The sequence below is a fragment of the Canis aureus genome, chromosome 33 (genome assembly GCF_053574225.1).
Source record: "Canis aureus isolate CA01 chromosome 33, VMU_Caureus_v.1.0, whole genome shotgun sequence".
Classification (NCBI taxonomy): domain Eukaryota; kingdom Metazoa; phylum Chordata; class Mammalia; order Carnivora; family Canidae; genus Canis; species Canis aureus.
The window spans coordinates 1,807,258-1,829,026 of record NC_135643.1 but is presented as its reverse complement, the minus strand read 5'-3'; the positions used below and the strand labels follow the sequence as shown (position 1 = coordinate 1,829,026).

The 21,769-nt window shown below is 40.2% G+C and overlaps 1 protein-coding gene and 1 long non-coding RNA gene across 16 annotated transcripts in view; one reads left to right on the top strand and one right to left on the bottom strand.

Moving 5' to 3' along the window:
* Positions 1 to 21,769, bottom strand: part of SEPTIN11 (septin 11) — a 105,083-nt gene that overhangs the window by 46,690 nt on the left and 36,624 nt on the right. For 10 of the 14 annotated variants that reach the window (XR_013371085.1, XR_013371086.1, XM_077882576.1 and 7 more), the window contains exons 2-3: positions 13,782 to 13,896; positions 3,682 to 3,877 (exon numbers count right to left, since the gene is read on the bottom strand). Coding sequence is in view for 8 of the 14 variants with exons in the window: in XM_077882576.1 (XP_077738702.1) it covers positions 3,682 to 3,877; positions 13,782 to 13,896 (311 nt within the window). In the remaining 6 variants the exon portion in view is untranslated. Of the gene's footprint in view, positions 1 to 175; positions 502 to 3,299; positions 3,436 to 3,476; positions 3,511 to 3,681; positions 3,878 to 13,781; positions 13,897 to 21,769 lie in introns of those variants that run through there. The other 4 variants (XM_077882588.1, XM_077882587.1, XM_077882585.1 and 1 more) reach the window with 4 other exon arrangements.
* LOC144304120 (uncharacterized) overlaps positions 663 to 21,769 on the top strand; it is a 43,451-nt gene continuing 22,344 nt past the window's right edge. For both annotated transcript variants that reach the window (XR_013371089.1, XR_013371088.1), the window contains exons 1-2: positions 663 to 892; positions 3,482 to 3,800. This is a non-coding gene — a long non-coding RNA (uncharacterized LOC144304120). The remainder of the gene's footprint in view (positions 893 to 3,481; positions 3,801 to 21,769) is intronic.

Below are 21,769 nucleotides of genomic sequence, written 5' to 3'. Positions count from 1 at the left end.
CATCCCCCAAATGTGGGGCAAATCAATCATTCTATTTCCAGTTCTATGACAGACTTGATTTACTTTCTTCTCCAGACCCCTTCCCGTCTTCACTGAAGAGTACAGACAGCAAAACAAAGGAGCCCTTAAACCACGAAGAGTTAATCATGCTATTAAACATAACAGGAAATCTCACCAGATCGCTCTTCCTGCCTCCTTCTAGCTAGCCCAGTCCCAGGCAGATACTCATGCAGGAATGCTGACATGACTGAAGCTTACATAAACAAGCCAGGACATTCTTGAAGTCCTGTATTCATGGCAGAAAAGCTTGCCTCGTCCCCAAAGTAGTAAAAAATAATCATGGGTTTAGAGAAACAGCATATTGCTTCCCATATGGTTACGTATCAATGCAAAAATGCATAGCTCACTTCCAATTCTTTGATGGAAGCGAAGAGTCCAAAAAAAAATTTTTGAAACAATATTCATTTGGGTTTAGAGTCACAGTGTCAACAATACCTTCTGGGGCACAGAGTTCTAAATGCCATTTAAAGAGGTTATGCAACAGCTGTCAAGAAATTTCAGAAGAAAAAAAATATTTGGTATCTAGGTTAGGTTAATATCACACTTCCTCTCTTCTAAATCTCCTTGGAAACGATTATTTGACCCAAATGAGTCAGATAATTTCTTAAAGAGGCCTCCAACTGCAAATATGAGAATTGGTATTGTAGTAGCCACTTGCTGTTCGGTGGTGGCCAGTGAAAACCACCAGGCTGAAGGACAATCCCCACCTGGGGAGAAGCCATTCAGTGGCAGTACCAAGGCAACGACTCTCAGTGGGAAGAGCACATGGAATCTTACCAGAAAGATACTGGAAGATGGTTCTCTCATTCCTGCATGAAAGGATCCTGAAAAGGTGCAGTTAATGCCTTCCAATCAGGGAATGCACAAGCAGGACATCCTCCAACCCCAGGCGGGTCAGAGAGATGGAGATACGTCTTGCTCTGACTGCCCAATGACAGGGAACCCCTGGCGCTCCCCCTTACCCCCAGCTCCCATGAGGCATCTGTGCTGATTATTGGGCCAAGGCTTTCCTCCTTCATCTCTTCCACTTGGCATCACAAACAGCCTTCAGGCAGTAACCTCTCCATTGTTCCTTGGTATTGAGGTAAATTAAGAGCAAAAGCCCAGCTGCAGGGTCTGAGCTTAGTTGGCCCCCACCCTGCACAATGTACAGATAGTTCATTTTGACCAGATGTGAAATTAAATCCTTTTCACTACATCTAACAATTGCTCCTGTTATTACAGGACAATGTTTATTGAAGAGCATTTAAATTGCTCTATAGATAAAATGGAGCTCAGTGCTCAGCTAGAGGATGAATTAAATATTTCTTCCTAATTACTATGGTGCTTATATATATATATATATCAGGATAGTTTAAATATCTCTAGGCAATATACATCATAGATAAAAATAGTTCAAGTTCCTCTTTATAACAGTTTTGAGGAAAAAAACGTTTAAATAGAAAGAAAAAACCCTGGTACCAACAAAATTTCTGAGCCCTAAGCAGACACAACTTACTGATTTGGTGTTTTATTCCCATAATGTTGTCATTGCACAAAAATGTCTCTGGAAGCCCCCTTCTAGAATAATCTTTGGACCTGGGACAATTTAAATTTCTCTAAGTTCTTTTGAAAATGAATACAATTTTTAAAGTAGTCATAAAATATTTGATGTTAAGAAAGATGAATAGGATAAGGATAGGTGATCTCGAGAAGGAATGTGAACAGTATTTTGGGACTGAGGTTAACATATGGATTGAGCACCAGGAAATTTTAAGATTAACAGCTTCCCTCAAATAAAGGCATCCTGCAACTCATAGACACAAGAGCCAAACCTACTTGGTTTTATAAATTGAGTATGTGTTTTATAAAAATGAAACCTCACTGTATTTTATAATTATATCTTCCAGTTTATGTGAACCGGTATATATGTATGTATTTTAAAGATTTATTTATTTATTCATGAGCGACACATAGAGAGAGAAAGAGAGGCAGAAACACAGGCAGAGGGAGAAGCAGGCTCCATGCAGGAAGCCCGACGTGGGACTCGATCCCAGGACCCCAGGGTCACACCCTGAGCTGAAGACAGACGCTCAACCACTGAGCCACCCAGGTGTCCCTGTAAACCAAACCGGTTTATTTAATGAATGACTATATTAGACTGACTTACAGGTAGTAGCCTCTATCTACATACAAACTGCTGGAACAAACTTCTTAGAAATTGTTTTATTTCTTAAGCAGGTTTAAACATGTTCTTTCTTCCACATAGCTAGTTTATTGTGTATATTACTTCATTAGCTTAACAAACCCCACTGGGTAGAGAGGGAAAGTTCAATCCAGTTGACCTAAATCCTCATTAGGTTTCCTAACTGAAGAAACCACCATCATTCAGACTCAATTTGGCAATTCTGCACCCAGTGTGCTGCCCACTCCACTACCAGTGGCCTAGAGGAAGACCCAGACACTTCACAAAGGGACTCAAAATGCCTCACACCAAACACTAACATCAACAGCAAGATCCAGTCCCAGCTGGAAATCAAGATTTTTCCAACAGATCTTCCATAGAAATGTCTTCTTCACTTTGAAGTTTTTAGGAGCTAATACCACTTTGACCAAAGACTTTAAAATTCAGGATGACCCTCCCTCATGACCACACCCCTTTTCCAGGCCTTGCCTTTCACAGTGTCCTTCTCAGGCCTCTAAGAATAGGGCTGTACACAGTATCACACACTGGAAGAGACCTCAGATAACGTCTAGTGACATCCCCTTAAAGTGAGGTAAATTGCCACATCCAATAGCTTGTCACTGGAATCCAGGCTATAACCCAGGTCTCCTAAATCCTGGGGTGAGGCTTCTTATGGAAGATTCCTCATCACCTCTCAGCTTTCATTCAAATCTGTAAGAATTTGGGGATTAAGTCAAATATCCCAATCCGCCACAAGGACTAAGGGAGCGTGGCAGATGCTCACTCCAAATTCCTCTTACTCTTTAATGCTTTCTTATTTTGCAGAGTTGCAAAAAACAAAACAAATACCACATTTCCCAGATTCTTGCAGCTAGTGTTCTAGATGTGGTTTAGTTTCTATCAAGCAGATGCAGCCATACGAGACCTGGAAGCAGGGAATGGCCAACACACAGCAGAGGCTACACACAGGCCATACTTGTTCTCCTTGCAAGTGATGCTAAAGGCATTTGGCTATTTGGGAGAGAACTGGTAGAGGTTCTAGGGACGTCCCCCCAACCCCCAGTGTCACAGGTACCAAGTTATATAAGGTGACTGGTGGTAGGGGCTTCTGCCAACTATCCTGTAGAGTTGTTGGGTGTTTCTCTAGATTGCTTTTCCTGTTGGGAAAGCCCCCCAATCCAGTTCCATGACCGTCCTGGAAAAATGCCATAAGCCAACTTATTCCTTCTAAGAAATCCCTTTTTTTCCTTACCCTAGCTGGAATCAACTATGATGTCTGGTTCTGACCTCAAAGAAGAACATTCTAAGAACATTTCTCAGAGAATAAGAATGTCTTATCTTCTCGGCAACAGAAGACCAGCCCCATAACTAGTGAACAATTTAGCCTTTGAATTTACCCAGGACAGATCCTGCTATCTCCTGGTCGATTTACATCCCCATGAAATCCCAACATGTACCTGTCATCTTTATTTATCTGGTCTCCAAATCCCACAGTGTCAACGATGGTTAACTTCAGCCGTACATTGCTTTCCTGAAGCTCATAACTTCTGGCTTTTAACCGGACACCTGGTTCATTGTGAGTAGCTGGGTCACTTTCAAATTTCGTGTTGAATAAAGTGTCCATTAACGTGGATTTGCCGATGCCTGTCTCACCTACATGACCACAAGGGAGACATGAAAGAATGTGTCAATGCCTCTCAGACATCAGTTCAATTTATCAGGAATTTCTCATACTCATATTTGTAAACTTTTGTAAAAGTTTCACCAGAAATCCCACTACAAAAAGATAGTTCTTTGCATGTGTGATCTACCAAATACCTCTCTAAATATATTTTAATGAATTGCAGAAACCATTTAGCATAAAAGATCTTGCACTTATAGACTGAGATGCTCTTCTTAACCTCTGTATAGAGAAAAAGAACCTGTCAGCTTGCCTTTGCATCTTGTACATTACAAAGACATAAACCATATCTCTTCCTCCCCTAATCATTGGTGTGTAAAATTACATTAATTTAAAAAAGTTTCCTGTTTCTGTTCCCAGCAAAAAAAAAGACTAACCCCATGTTGTATTATCTGATACCATCTAACATTGTTGAAAAGAATTACATTTTTCAAAACAACAAATACGGGCAGCCCCGGTGGCGCAGCGGTTTAGCGCTGCCTGCAGCCCAGGGCGTGATCCTGGAGTTCTGGGATCGAGTCCCACGTCCGGCTCCCTGCATGGAGCCTGCTTCTCCCTCTGCCTGTGTCTCTGCCTCTCTCTCTCTCTCTGCATCTCTATGAACAAATAAATAAAATCTTAAAAAAAAAATAACAGCAATAATAACAGCTAAAGCAACTGGGGGTTTTGTGCCATCCCCTGCAGCAAGGACTTCCGATGCATTATCACATTTAAATCCTACTACTATTCCCCATGAAATAGGTACTATTGTTTCCTCCATCTCACAGATGGGGCAGTAAGGCCTAGCTACGTTTAAGTAACTTGTCTAAAGTCACACTGTTATGTGGCAGAGCCAGGGTTTTCACCCAAGTTTGTGTGGTTCTAACACCTACACTCAAACAACACAGCATCCCAACTTTACTATTATAGAGAAAAGCCATGGCCTGATTTTCCAGTTATAGTTATGCATCTGTGTGACTGCTCCATATTACTTCCATTTTTCTTTCCCTATTCAAGTGGAATGAAGATGGGAAACATTTATTAGATAGTTTTTCCAGTTTCAGGGTGATATCTGTGACAATGAAAGTAAATGAGGTTAAACAACCTGCAACAAAGGTCTTGTTATTTCACATCAATAATTCAAATCAGCATTTACTGAAGCCCTAATGTGCAAAAAAGAGTGGCAGGGACCTGGTACCACTACAGTAATCAAATGATAAGACCCAAATGTGCAACAACAAAGAACGTTAGCTAGGCCTCCAAAATAGTGTCAAGCAAAACTCTCACTTAATCCTAAATCTTATGTTGAACCAAAAGTAGCTGGCAATGAGAAAGAACCTACCCTTGTCGTTGGTGGTGGCGGCGGTGACTGAGTCCAACAGTATAAAGAGGGAGGCAGAAATCAAGAAACGTTATCCATGAGAAGGCTTTTGTTTTTCAAATCTGGAATATTTCCCAATTACATTTCTAGCTCAGTTTAAACATGCCAATATGTTGCAGCTCTTTCTATAAATAATCCAAATCCCATGATATTCCTCTTCTAAAGGGTTGCTACCAAGACTTTTAGGCTGGTGACAATTCTACAAGAGAAAGAAGGGCTCTGGGATTTGTAGCCTTAAAGCAACTGTCCCACTGCAATGACAGAATCCACTTACTAATGAGAGGGTCTCTAATACTCACTACTTTCAAACACATGCGGAAGTGAAGTGGGATGGAGCCTTTCTGGATTTGAGCTTTCTCTCCTTAGCAGCTTTATGTTTCTTACCACTGGCTACAATGATTCTCTTACAGGATAAAAACTATGTAAGTACATTTGCCTTATACTTTAACCTTTCCCATTAGACCCCTGGTACATCTAAGATCAAAGAACGTCCTCCTTCATCAGGCTTCACCCAGCCATTGCCTCCCACGTGCCAAGCTCTGTGCCAAGTTCTGGGAATGCAGCAATGAAATAGCTTGATGTGGTACTCTCCCACTGCTTAGAACCTGACCTGGAACATGACTGAATACCAGTCAGACTCTAATTTAGTACCCTGGAATGACAGTCTAAGTGTCTGCCATCTACATTCCTCTTATGAACAAGACCATACACTGTGACCTTGCTAGTGACCACGATAACTGGACCAGGGCTAGCCCCCTGACCAAAGGTACCTATAGCACCTGATCACTATGCTCTAAGAGAGTGCTCTATACTGGATAGTGACCTGTCCATCCAATCAGAACTCTCTTTGGGAGATACACAGTCCACACACAAAGCAATAGCATGGAAAAGATATACAGAGGGAAGTGAATGAGCAGAGACCTAGATGCAGAAAAGGCTGTAAGTAAATAAGTAAAGGTTGCTTATACACCTAAAAAAAAAAAAAAAAACAAACAAACAAACAAAAAAAAAGATGTGTTGCTGATAATTAGTTGGAAATACAGGAGAAAGAGAGCTGATAGACACTGTAGAGCTTAGTATCCAAAATTTATTCATTAATATTTAAGTGCATACTATGTGACAAGCATGGGTGCTGGAGACAAAATGGTAAATAAAAACAGACAACTGACACTCACTGAACTTCTGTAATGTCCCGAATGCCATTCCAGACTGCCACGAAGTCTGGATGTATAATGGTTCAGACTATTTCCTGTCTTCCTTACTTTCCTGAATATTCTTACAAAAGAGCCCATCAATAAAAGATACCTAAACCAGTCTCTGCTCCCTAATGTGATAGAGCATAAGAGCTGATATCTATGATTCATGGCTTAACAGAATAACTTCCAGCAAAACAAAGTTACTGTGTAATGGATACAGAAACAAGTAGAGCTCTCACTCTTGGATACTTAGAATCTGGCAGGCAATTCAATACTGAAAGCACTGGAGTCATTTTAAGTATCTGCTATGTGTGTAATTTTCACAAGTGCAGGAAAGTTCTTTTTCAGAACATGGACAAAGGAACAACAGCAGAACTACCTTATAAAGGTCTCTCCAAAGGCACCTGGCTGACTTAGTGGTTGAGCCAGGGTCCTGGGATCGAGTCCTACATCGGGCTCCCTGTGGGGAGCATGCTTCTCCCTCTGGCTATGTTTCTGCTTCTCTCTGTACGTCTCTCGTGAATAAATAAATAAAATCTTAAAAATAAAGGGGGGGGGGGTCTCTTCACAAGGTTAAAGTTTCTCTCAGTACAAAGTGACCTATTTAACTTTCATTGCTTTCCCTAACAACAATGAAGACTTCAATTTACATGGTAAGGATTCTTTTTTTTTTTTTTTTAAGATTTATTTATTTATGATAGACATAGAGAGAGAGCGAGAGAGGCAGAGACACAGGAGGAGGGAGAAGCAGGCTCCATGCCAGGAGCTCAACGTGGGACTCGATCCCGGGGCTCCAGGATCGCGCCCTGGGCCAAAGGCAGGTGCTAAACCACTGCACCACCCAGGGAATCCCCTATGGTAAGGATTCTAAGTTACCTAGATAGGACTGAAATTACCAATTCATTTTACTAGGTTGAGAATTAGTTAAGCACATGTGAATCAGGAATATCATGCCCCCTTTTTTAAGGCAAGGTAATTTTAATTATCATTTACATTAAGGTGGAAATTATGAACAATTAGCATTCCAGGCACTACTTATAGCATGGGGTTAATCAATGGGTTGGAAAAACCACCATTCCTCTAAATTTCAGAGCGCTTTACTTTCCATTTCTATGCTCTGTGCGTCCAAGGGCCATAATTAGACACAGCTACTCTAGCAGCAGCGTGATTCACCAAAAGCAGTTGAGAAGGAAATGACAGATTTGGGAATAAAAGGAATTACAGAACTAGGGGAGTTTTGAGTGCATCAGTTTGCGAGGCCTCTCTCTCTATCCTCAGAAAGCAGGGCATCTTCTAGAATTTTGAGATACCCAAAAGAACAAAAACGCTTCATTCTAACTGAGTAACTGAAAGCCTACTGGGCATAGATTTGGATTCAAACCCAACAACCATAACAATATTTTGAGAAAACAAATGACTAACACCAACTTTGAAGCATTTCAGAACTCCCTAGCAGACTATCTGGCACAGATCAGGCATTTATTAAAAGTTAATTGAAGGAAAAAATGATCATGGTGATAATTTATACTGAGATTTGCCATTTGGGTAGATTTTTCTGAGTTTGTTGTTTATTCTGTTATAAATACATCTGCCTAACATTCCGTTGTTCCAGTAGAGGTTTAGTCTTAAAGTGCTATCTGTGGCTTCTGTTTTTCTTCCTCCTGCCAATGCTGGTGAACATGACACCCACATCACAGTAGAAAGCAATGCTACCTCTTCCATTCTATTGTCAGGCTTATTTAAACCACAAGCTCTGAGCTGGACATTTAAAAAGAAGAAAAAGAGTGGTGCCTGGGTGGCTGTCAGTTAAGTGTCTGCTTTCAGCTCAGGTCATGATCCCGGAGTCCTGGGATTGAGCCCCATGTCAGGTTCTCTGCTCAGCCCCTCATCCTCCTTTTACTCTCTCTCTCTTGCTCTCTCTCTCTCTCATATAAATAAAAATCTTAAAAAAAAAAAAAAGGAAGAAGAAAGAAAAAGATAAAAAGATGCAGAAGGATTGTATTATTAATTAGAAGGTAACTATAGATTGATCAAAGAGCCAATCCATGATTCAGCATCTTTTACTGATTGCCAAGTCTGGCAACCTATATAATTATCCAAATAATTGTGCATGAAGGTCTGCCAGCCTCCTCTAAATATCCTAGATTTTATTTTTGGATGAAGGCAGATAATCAGAGAGCTATATACCTAAGCTGTGTTGTTTTAACTCCTCTTCGGATCACCTTTGATGAAACAGGCTTTGGCTAATACCACCAGCCTACATGACAGACTTGAAAGAACAACATATGACGCTTGGCATTGCAGGGATTAACTTCAAGGATCTAGGGAATACTTGGGAATCTAGACCTGACTGTAGTGATACGTACCATATCTCTTCTGAAAATCCACAGGAGAGATTTTTATAGGTGAAACTATTTCATCTGGAGCAACTATTTTTACTTTGCAAATACTATAAACCTGTCATTGTTAAACTTTTAACTTCTGTTTGGCACATAATGTATGCTAAACGAGTATCTTTTGGATGAATGGATTCATTCTATGCTCTGACCACTGGCTGGGAGACAAATGTATCCCTGATAGAATTAACTGCTACAGACTGACTTGATAGCTTTGAGTTCTGATTCTATTCTTCGCTTCACTTTATTTTCTGGGGTTAATCTTATCTTTATTCATTTACTCATTCATTTCACTCTGTAAATCATTTCATATTCTTTCCTGGAAAAGCAAAATGGGATAAAAATGTAACCTGAAACTAATGTAACATTGTGTCTACTACACCCAAATTTAAAAAAAATTAATAGAATTCTTGAGAAAATAAAAAGATTTAAGTGTAAAATTCCAGTTTATGTTCACACTATAGTCTTGGTGAAAAAGGTCTTAAAATTGGGTGGTTTCTATTCCTCTTCCGTCATCCTCTCAAAAAATAACTATGGTTGGATTAAAAGAAAGATTTCCATTTCCAAGACATATTGTTAATTTACTACTATTGAACTCGTTGCTCTTCAAAAGCAGGGATATTACAGTATTTTATCCATCTTTGTATATACACAAAGAACTTACATACTTCTGGATCAATGTTGAAACTTCACATAGAGCTAATGCCATTTTGAAGAACAAATAAGGTCTATAAATTCAAAATTATGAAGAAAGACAATAATTTAGCTTCCCTAGAGAAATACAGCCTGGCTAAGAAAAAGGCTTTATTTAAATACAATTACAATTTTGGGGGTGATTTAGTATGTTGCAAGCAAGATGGAGAGGGAGGCGCTCTGAACTCCTGAGTGTTCTGGCACCAAATTTAACATCAAGAATTTTTTTCCCTGTTGACTGAACACTATTCCCTTCTTTATTACACTTCTTTACAGGATTCAACAGAGATGGGTTCTAATACCAGACACTTAACTCATGGCCTCTAAAGATACACTAAGCTCATGCCAGGATTAGTTTCTGCCCTGGTTTGTTTCCCCTCTTTGTAACCTAAAAGCTCCTGCCACAAAACAAAATTAAAATCCCAAGACTTTTTTGCTAAACACAATCAGTTTCCTTACTGGAATCATAACTCTTTTTTTAAATTCTCAATTCCCGGGGCACCTAGGTGGCTCAGTTGGTTAAGCATCTGCCTTCAATTCTGGTCATGATCCAGGGCCCTGGGATGGAGTCTCACATTGGGCTCCCTGCTCAGCGGGGGGTCTGCTTCTCCCTCTCCCTTTGCCTGCAGCTTCCCCTGCTTATGCTCTCTCTGTCAAATAAATAAAATCTTAAAAAATAAATAAAATTCTTGATTCCCTCCCATATTTATCACATGAAAATAATGATGCTATAAATACCACACATGTGCATACTGTGTTAAAAAAAAATACGAATGGGGTGACAAGGTGAAAACAAAGTACCATGGATATGCCTCAATTAAATGACACCTACTCCTCTAAGTGGCTGTCAAAATATTTTGATCAAGTAGAATGCTTTTTCATAGACTCTTACTTTAAAAATAGATGGACCATTAATTGGCAGTGAGAATTGTTTTTTTATACAGATATTTTGCTGTAAAATATTTGTGACAACAGGATTCGATGTGTTCTACCGTCTGTGGATAAGTATGCTTAATACTTGATGCTGACACCCCTGTGTCCCTTGCTGGCTCTAACCAAAGGGTTCCAAAGAGTCAGGGAAAAGAACCTGGACAGCTAGATACTGGCATGGAAGGACAGCCAGGACTTGCTGTGGAGTTTTAAAAAAAAAAAAGAAGAAGAAGAAGAAGAAGGTGCAGAAGAATATGAACAGCATGATCTCATCTGTGTAAAACCAAAACATAAAGTACTTATATAATTGTGAGGGAGCTGTTCATCTCTGTCCAGTGTGTGTCTCTTCTACGCCCAATCTTTCTGATCATGTCTTCTTTCTCACAGGGAACCTCTTGTGTTTTGCAGTGGCCTAACCCATTATCCCACCCTGAGTGGGCATATAACTCAGGCCTGCTCAATCATAGATGTCCTGTGTCTGTTCAGCGAGACTTGTCAGGAACAGCTGCTGCTTTCCTGCGCTGCTAAGCCAGCAACAACCGCTGGAAGCCATACTAGCCCTACAAAGAAAAAGCCTGAGCATGAAGCCAAGCAGAAGCAAGTAGGATCAAGAACCAGAGACACAGCCTCGAAAACACTCTGTGAATCCCTAGAGCCAGCTGTTCTTAATTACGTGATTCAATATATTACTTTTTTAGTGTGTTTTGGAATTGCAGAGGCCTCTTAACGGGGTTTAAACTGGATTTCTGGAATGCTCTGTCGAAATTTTCCAAATACAAAAACCATCAGAGAGAAATACAACACTGCTGGCCTTGAAGATGGAGGAAAGGGCCCGCGAGCTAAAGATCCAGGTAGCCTCTAGAAGCTGGCAACAAAAAGGAAACGTCATTCCCCTAGAGATTCTAGAAACAAACTCAGCCCTGAGGATGCCTTAATTTTAGCCTGGTGAGACACATATGGAACTTCTACAGAACCATAAGATAATAAGCCAGTGTTGTTTTAAGCCACCAAAAATCATTTTAAAGTACATAAAAATGTAGAAGATTTCTAGAAGGATTCTACAGTGCTACCTCTATGGAATGGAAATGAGGGCAGGAGGGGGGAGGGGGTAGAGGAGAGCTTACAATTTTTTAAACAACAAATTTGTATTATTTTAATTAGATTAAAAAATTAATTTTAGCAGATCCCTGGGTGGCTCGGTGGTTTAGCGCCTGCCTTTGGCGCAGGGCATGATCCTGGAGTCCCAGGATCGAGTCCCACGGTGGGCTCCCTGCATGGAGCCTGCTTCTCCCCCGCCTGTGTCTCTGTCTCTGTCTCTCTCTCTCTCTCTGTGTGTCTCTCATGAATAAATAAATAAATAATCTTTTTTTTTTTAATTTAATTTTAAGCATGTTTAAGAAGGAGCCCAGAATAAAAATCTAAAAATCTTAGGTATATCACCTACCCAGGAGAGTCAGAACAGCAGCCACTTTACAAATCCATCGGGGCAGTATGGATGTAGCACGTGATGAATTCCAACTAGCATTATGATTGTGCTACTTAACACACAGGGTCAGCCAATGAACCAACACACCCCACTGCACACCACACACTGGGTCAAACCACGTCCTTCCAGCAAGCCCAATCCCACTGAAAGGCTTTATCCTACTTGCAGGGGCTGGGACATAACTCTCACATGTATTCTTAAAGCTGATTTTGGAGACAGAACTGGTGGAAGCAGGGAAGAGAAGCCAGAATAGTAATTGGCCTATAATTTAGCACACTTTTAAATAGAAAATCAACAAATTGCCAACAAATTGCTATGCTAATGAAGAATTGCCCTGCTCTGCAATGAGCATTTACCCTAAGAGAAAAGACAACTCATTTATGCCACTCTGTAGAACTAGCTGCCATTCAAGAGCTCCCCTGCTGAATCTTAAACAGCTTTGTGTAGGGAAAACGGGAATGCACGACAGCTGGCTGCTTTGGTCATGTTTCTCTCCAGTTATTCTCATATCCAATGCTTAAGACATAATGTCACAGTGTGAGCTGGTCTAGTGTACAAGTCAGTTGTGGCTTTCTACAAATGAACACCCAGTACAAGAGCTACATTTAATATGTTCAAGCTTTTTGAAAAAGAAGATATCTGTCCCTTCCCCTAATAACTAACAAAGTTTTTAAATGATGGTTCTTATATGCAATGCATGCCTTTTTAAAAGTCCCTTCATTTTACTTGGACAAGAGAAATAAGTCTGGTAAATTCTGCCAAGCTTAGGGGAAGGATGGTCTACTTGGCTTTGTATGGAATTTCTTCTGGTCTATCTCAGAGTGATGTCTCAGAAATATACACCCAGGGGACAATGGCAACAAAACAATGCAGCTCAAACCACTTCACTGCTCTACAACCTGGCCATTTATCACGAGTGACAGTGAAGGAAAGACCATTATCTCTTCCAGGGGCATTTCTGCTTCAAACAGAGTTATACTTCTATTTTCCTCGTTTTTTTCCTACCTTCTTTTGTATCTTTCCTTCTCTTCATTTAAAAACAATATGGCTGGAGAGAAGAAAAACACCAAGGCCAGAGGCTTAATCTAATGTACATGTACAAGATATGAATCAAACATATTGAGGAGACAGATAAATCAAGTCTCTTGGGTTTTTTCCCGTTTATCTGCCAGGAATAGACCAAGATCAATTTTAGATTCCAATTTAAAGACAAAAGTTTGATTTGATAATTTGGGCATAAAATTTATTTCGAATATAAAATAGAATTTTAAATTCTTTTGCTCTAAAAAACAAATATGTAAATATCAAGTTTATTACGGAAGTTAGAGTCATTTCAGGTTTTATTTACATTAGGTAATATATCTTTAAAAAACACTTCAATAGAGGTTACTATTGCCCTGTAGTCAGAGACCCTACAAATAAATTCTAAAAATGCTTTTGCATGATCTTACTATATGCATGTTCATATCAGCTCCTTCATTCAACTTCCAATAGTCCAGCTGAGATCTAAGTCCCTTCCCCTACCAAAAATTAAAGTAAGTTTTAATTAACAATATTGAACTGACCATTGGACTATGTGGCACAAATAAAAATAACAATTTGAGTAACATCAGGAAGCTTATGAAACATTTACCAAATATAAGTCTCAATCTTTGTAACTGTGTGACATATATAAGTGTGTTATTGCCCTACTTTACTAATGAAGAGAGTAAAAATATCATTCCCCTGTTTCCCCAAAATGTGCCCCTCTGACAGTCACCTGCCAACATCTAAGGATCAGACTTCTTGCTCAGCAGCAAAAGATGAGTCACTTACCAACACACAGGATGTTGAAACAGAATCCTTGAGAAGTAGACTTATTGACCAGCTGGTCAGGGAGACTGTCAAATCCAACATGTCCAGAAAGGGACAGGTTTCGAAGCTCTTCATTCTGTAATTTCAAAGGTGAAATATTTGAGAATTCAGGAACTATGCCACCTGGGTTACCACACGTTGTTAGATATTACCCTCTCCCTCCCTCTTTTCTTGACCTGCACAGAAAAAGAAGATTCCTTCTGTACCCACATCCTCCTTGGCTTCTACGCATCTGAAAGAACTAAAAATTCCAAAGCCCTGCTCTTTTCACAAAACCACACTGACTCCCAAAGCAGACTCTCTCCCAAGGTATCTCACTTCTGGTTACAAGTGTACTGGTCCAGGGAATTATGAGCTTCTAGAGGTGGCTATTTCAGATATGCATTAAGTGACATAAAAACAACCATGTTGATGACTTCAAGAATTCAAGAAGAACTTTCGATTTCCTTTCAACCCAGGGTGAAAAATAAATAACACTCTTCCAGATAAAGAAAGGCATTTTGAGACCCTCAGGGAAGAGGATACATACTCGTTACAATTATAAAAATTGTGTAACCACCACAACCAACATATTTAAAACTACTCAGCACCTGAATTGGTCTCAACTCCACCACCATTAACCGTATAGGCTTTTTGGGGCATCTTTGCATTTCCCTGCAGAGCACCCAACACAGGCTCTGCACTTGCTGGGCCTTCTCAGAGTTTATTGAAGGAGACTGGGGTAAGGTAATCACCACATACTTAAAAAGTTGGGTGATTTATGTTATTTTATAATGGCATTGACTACCTCCATGACTTTGAATGCATCTCGTACGTATTGGAGGTAATCTGTGAAAACCTTCCTTCCCAAGAAAACAGAGGTCATGGTATGGTTTGGGATTCCAGAAACTAGATATTGAAAGCCTCCTTGAAAACAAGACTCTTGGTGTTCTTTCTGGCTCTGTTACCAATGATCCTTATATACAAAATACTGAAGTTTGAGTGAGAAAATGAGCCTCAAAACCCTATTTAAAAAAAAAAAAAAGAAAAAAAGCTTTGCACAGGATCATTGATATTTTTAAAAAGACTGGTTCATTATTCTTCTATTTGTTACATAATGATGACAGTGATTTCTTTTAATAATCAAGGGCTGAGACTCCATTTCCACATAACTACATAGGCAGAGAAATAGGACTCCCTAAATATAGTGTGTTTTTTTTTTTAATTTTTTTTTTTTTATTTATTTATGATAGTCACAGAGAGAGAGAGAGGCAGAGACACAGGCAGAGGGAGAAGCAGGCTCCATGCACCGAGAGCCTGATGTGGGATTCGATCCCGGGTCTCCAGGATCGCACCCTGGGCCAAAGGCAGGCGCTAACCTGCTGCGCCACCCAGGGATCCCCAAATATAGTGTTTTTTAAAGGAATGTTTTATGAACAATATAATGGGTAAGGTCCTTGCTGCTCTAAAATTCTAATTCTGTGAAATAAAACTAAAAATCAGCACACTGCCTTAATACCATGGTGGCAGCTGCAGGTTTGAGGTCAAAGGGGCAGAGAGCAGATGCCTAGTCTATGAATAGTTTCCTTGAAACCTGCCAACACTGAATAGGAGACTCAAGAGTAGGCACTCTTCCTTGAACAGGATGGCATGGTTGACAGCTCCACAAGCAGCTTTCATAGCAGGCCCCCTGGGCAGGAGGCCCAGTAGCTGGCCAGGCCTCCTCACACTACCACATGGACCTAATTCTACCACCTGCCCCTCCCTTCCATACCTCAAAGGTTCAGACACAGGTATTTTTAGGCTGTTTACCACATCCTTCAAGACGTGGGGGAGGAGGGTTTGAAATGAGTCTGGGTTATATTTAGAACTCTTTCCGCCACAGCTGTGCAGTGGCTATTGTGCATCAGGCTGGGAGATGCCACCACACCAGCCTTTGTTTGAGTTGTACCTCTGACCTGAACAGTCAGTGAATGGCCTGAAAGGAGGCAAGACAGGGAAAAACCATCTTCCTATGCTTCCCCTCGTTCCCACCACAACAGTTCATTTCCGGGGATGGGAGGGGAGTGGATTATTACTGTAGATTCCACATTGTTGGGTTTTTAGATTCAGATAGATATCCACCCATAAGCCAATCCTGGGAAAGAACCAGAGTTAGTAATTATAGCTCTCCTACCAGAACCCCATGCACAGCATCTCATATTCTCACCATTTCCAAAACACGAGAAACCACCCACACACCCACTGAATATTTTTATATCCACTGAAAACCACATACAAAATGAAGGGTTATAAAACAGTTTGGTCTTGAAATTTTTTTAATTTAAATTTATTTCTTCAGAGTCCGTCTTCTAACTTTGTAATACAAAATATGTAAATTTTATATGGCCATTTTAAAATTCCATAGTTGGAGCTTAATTCTCTGCCCAATATTAAAGTAACTTGGGGGGTTACTGGCCATCAGTATGTGACTGGAAAAAGGGCAGTAGGAAGTTTCTCCTGTGGTTCATGAGCAGGCTTAAAACCTAGGAAATGCTGTAGGAAAAGCAAAGGAGAGGCTCTAAGTCACACACAACAGCAGCTGAATTCCTATGCTCCAGAATTTTGTCACCATGTTTACTGCTTCTTGCCTTAGCTGTCTCTCCCCAAGAAGTATAGGATCCCTTTGAAGTCTATGGGTATGGTCTTTAGGAATTTCATATATTTTCATGTCCTTAACCACTACTACACACCTGGAAATGACTCTCAGCTTTTTATCTCTAATACTGAACTTTTTGCCTGAGTTCCAGTTCTGAATTTCTATCAAAGGGATGGTTCTCTTGGGTTGTCCCATCTGTACCTCAAACTGATGTTCATGAAACCAAAATCTATATATTTCTCTATCCCAAACCTTATTTTCTGTTAATGGCACTTAATTATGCTTGAGAGCCTCCTACCCCTTTCATAAATTCCAAAGTGTTATCAAGACCACATCCTCTTCCTCTTTATTCCTACTAACTCAACCACCTTCCAGCTGGTCCCCTTACCTCCACCCCATTCCCTCTTATCTTTCCTCTCTCTACTTTGCTGCAAAAGGGACCTCTGAACTCAAAGACCCCCAATCCAAACTCCTTGGCCTGCCATCTCAGGGCCTCCATGAGCTAATCCCAAATCTCCGACCTAACCTCTCACTTCTCCCCATAGGACACCTTACACTGCAGCTAACGTGAATTACTATTCCTGAGACAACCACACATTTCTCCCCATCAGAACTCTTTCCGCCATCAGAGTTTATTCACATCATTTCCTCCATCTGGGAAGACCTTATAGCCAATGTTTTCATATCCAAATCTTTCAGATACCACTGAAATTTGATCTCTAACATTATCTTTACTATTAAATCTCAGAGGGAATTTCAATAAACATTCCCCTTAACAATGAAAGAAAAATAATGACTGGATAAAGATGGGTCACGTCATTTGGTATTCCATGACCATCATAATGTTTATTGACCATTTCCAGTGTCCCAGAAAAGCCTTACTAATGAACTAATTTATCTTAACAATTCTGTTAGATGGTTACTATTATTACCCAACCTCAACTTTAGATGAGAAAACAGAGACACAGAAGTTTAGTTACTTGTCAAAAGTCACACAGCTAGTAAGCTGAGGGGCTGAAATCTGAGCCCACAAGTCAGGTTCTAGAATCCGGAGGCCTTGCATTTAGTCACTGGTATGGCAGGATGACCTACTAAATTCTCAGATAGTCCCAGACAATATAAATGGTTTTAGCTGCTATTAAAATCCAATATGTTAAAAAAAATACAATATGTTAAAGTAGGAAAAAAATTCTTGGAAGTTATAATTCTTTGGCAGCCATGAGAGATAGAAGTCGAGAATTAGAATTGGCAAAGTAGCTCTAAATATATTTTCACTGGTCCTGGCAATGCCAAGGCCAGCCTTTGATTTTTGCAGCCATAGCACATGAAGCCAGTACTATAGGGCTTAGTTTTGACCATTCTTTAAATGAAAGTACCAACAAGAGCCACCAAGTAAGTAACTCAAGACCTTAATTGATTTAGTCCTCCATTTGCTATCTACGGAGGGATTTGTACTTACATTTCTATGCCCACTCCATCTTGAAATGGGTTGTGATTAATTCTATGGTATAGAATAATTTAACGATTTCATTTTTCTCTTTTCAGGTCACCTCCACATGGACACAATTATTTATTTGCTCATTCAAAAACACTCACTGCTCAAAGCACTAAGGGAACAGATATTCTTTGTTATTCATTGATAAACACTCTTCCTTTTTTTTTTTCTCTAAAGATTTTTAAAATTTATTTATTCATGACAGACACACAGAGAGAGGCAGAGACACAAGCAGGCTTCATGCAGGGAGCCCGACGTGGGACCTGATCCCGGGTCTCCAGAATCACACCCTGGGCTGAAGGCGGCACTAAACCACTGAGCCCCCGGGGCTGCCCTCTTCCTGCTCTTAAAAGGTTTTGCAAAAAAAAAAAAAAAAAAAGGTTTTCCATTTAGGGGTACTTGGGTGGTTCAGTTGGTTAAGCTGTTGACTCTTGATTTCAGCTCAGGTCCTAGGATCAAACTCCCACATTAGGCTCTGCGCTCAGCAGGGAGCCTGCTTGAGGATTCTCTCTCTCTCTCTCTCTCCCCCCCCCCACCCTCCCTCCACTTTTGCACTCACATGCTCTCTCTCTAATAGATAAATATATCTTATGGGACAGGGGGAGCAGAGGGAGGAGAGAAGCAGACCCCATGCTCTGCACAGATCCCAATTTGGAGCTTGATCTCAGGACTGAGAACCCCAGCCAGAGCCAAGAGTCAGACCCTTAACCAACTGTGCCACCCAGGTGCCTCTAAAATAAATCTTAAAAATTTTTTTTAAAAAAAGAGGTTTCCCATGTAGCAGTAGAGACAGGACATCAATTAATAATACCACTAAGGATGAAAGTGATAAACACCATAACTTTACAGTTAGTATGAGGAGAGAAGTAGCTTTTGGCTAGGGAAATTCAAGGAACACCTTTTGGAGGCCAGAGCTCCCCAACTCTACCAGGGGAACAAAAGTCCAGCTTGCAGAAGCCTCCTAGATAAATGCTGTCTATGTACAACAGGTCACTTTACTAGGAATTGACAAGTTTTTTCAGAATATGCCCTGGCTAAATTCATCATTAAAATAATTATAAAGTAAATTATTTAAGAATGTGTGCCAACACCTACATTCTGAGTGCTGCTTTAAAATAAGTTCCACAGGGTCACCAGGGAGGCTCAGTGAGCTGGGCATCTGACTCTGGATTTCAGCTCAGGTCGTGATCTCGGGGTCATGAGATTAAGCCCTGCATTGGGCTCAACACTGGGCATGGAGTCTGCTTGGGATTCTCTCTCTTTCTCAGCCCTTACCCGCCCCCCACCACCTATGTATACTCTCTATCTCAAAATAAATAAAATAATAAAGTAAAATAAAATAATAAATTCCACAATTCCAACTCTTGCTTAACCAGGAACAGTATGGCACAGGGTTTGGAGTAAGACAGCCATGGATTTGAATCCCAGCTTTGCTTCCTACTTTTCTTAGTCTCTGATGGAGCACTTGGCAGGGTGGTTGGGAGGAGTTAAGGAATAAGTATGATAGTGCCTGGCACTTAACAGGTCCTCAGGAAACCTGAGTTTCCTTCCCTAATTAGGTGGGAGGAAGAGATAACTGATTTTCAAATCTGAAATGAGACAGCTCTGCACTACTGCTGGGCAAGCCAGGAGAAGCTGCTGATTAGCAAAACCCTCAGAACTAATCAAGAAAGAAAAATCACAAAGGGAAGAACAGAAAGAACAAAAAGGAAGCAGAGGAGAGAGACAGGATCTAGGCAGGAAGAAAACTCACCTCAACCCGGAGAACCATTTAGAGAGCTGAGGGAAAAGCCATAGAATCACATTCCTATTTGCTGGCATCAACATCCTCCACTGCTGGAAACCATTCTGGAGTCCCCTCTTCACTTTTCCCTTTATTTTAATCCAGCCCAGAGCCTCCTGAAATTAACTGGATGTGCCCAGATGGGTTCTATTCACTGCATTCAAAGTGAAATGATATCCCCTTTCCTTGCTTTTAAAACTGAAGACTTGGGATCGCTGTGTGGCTCAGGCGTTTAGCACCTCCTTTCAGCCCAGGACATGACCCCGGACTCCCGGGATCGAGTCTCACATCGGGCTCCCTGCATGGAGCCTGCTTCTCCCTCTGCCTGTGTCTCTGCCTCTCCATCTGTGTCTCTCATGAATAAATAAATAAAATCTTTAAAAACAAAACAAAACTGAAGACTTCAGGAGGTGTAGGTAGGTCATCTATGGCTGCTGATCCTTATCAGCCAGCGGAAGCAGGGGCGCATGTTACCAAGGTGATAGATGTTTTAATGTATGTTGCAAACAATTAGACTTGATTTTTACCTTTACAAGTAGATATTACCGTTTCAATTTAGAAAGATCTCACCCATTTAAAATGATATATTTTTTAAATTTAAGCAATAATGTTATACATTCACTTAGAGAGCTGGAGATTTTGTTGACAAGAAGTGGCAATTACATTCTTCTCAAAGCCTCATTTTATAGATAGTAAGTTATATTGACCCAAGTCAAACCCTGGGCTTCTATTTTCTCATTGGTAAATGAGATTTAATCAAATGGCCTCTAGGCAAAGTCTTTGGTTATAATGCTAATTCCAAGGTTTCTTGAAACTGGAAGTCACAGATACATAAATCCAATTCTTAAAGACAGCCAACAGGAGGTGAAAAATTCCTGGTAGTATATTTTCTTTTGCCAGATCAAGACAGCTCAATTTTTAAATGACCTTTGAAAGTGAGTTTTTATGGGTTATCCTAGGAAACTCCAAACGTAATAGAAATCTGTGTGTATGCCTCTGTTTTCCAGCTTAACTTTTCATTTTTGCTTAACTCTAATGACTTAAAAAAGTCCACCCCTTACAACTGCCTTGCTTTAAAACATTTTTTCCTTCAGCTGTATCTGCAGTCTTCCACAGGATTTTTGAAAAGTGGATTTATAGCCTTGAAACAAACAGGAAATAACACTTCTATGTAAGTGTTAATCATCCATGTTCAAGAAAAAAAGTAAATTTTCATGCTTTCATTCACTCAACAAATATTTATTGAGTACCAATGTGTGCTAGATACTGTGCTAAATGGTAAGGAAGTGATGGTGAGAAAATAAAGCATCCCTAACTCATGGACCACTCACAGACCATATAGTCTAATGGGGCACATCGATGTTAATCAAATAGTCACAATATACAATCATAATAATCATAAGCTATCCAAAAGTACAGGATGCAATGCATCCTTACAACTCATGTGACTGGCTGTGTCATTTTTCCAGTGAATCCACCAGCCTGCAGTAGTAAAAACAGTGTTAGTCTGTAGCATTGTTGGATATTAATTCAGTAGACAGTCCCTAGATGGTTGATGTGCAAGTTTCATGCATTCAAATGAAAACAAAGAGTCTTTCTGACCACCACTGCCTGATGGGAAGAGGTAGAAAAGATTGAGACTCAAGTCTTAAGAAAATGAATGTCCAATTTTGAATGACATGCTCCCTTTGCTCTCTTTCTTCCCCTACCTCCATAAAGAAGATGCCCACTTGGAGAAAAGAGGAGGTACATGTCCCTTTTTCATCTTAGGTAGATGTTTTGAGGTCCTGTTTCAGTGTACAGATAGATGCCACCTACCTGAAGATAAGCAGAGAAGAATATGCTATTCCTTACATGAAATCCTTGACTGAACACCAGCCAATATTAGAGAAATCCTGGCCTCACAAGAAGTTTTACCCAAGTGCCTGATTGGTCATTTTCATAAATACACACTCTTATCTAACTACATTTTAGAGATTTAGAAATGGTTTCATATTCTCTTTTAAAGAAAGAAAAGTTGGTGGGAAGATGGGAAACGCCCTTAGTTCCCATGC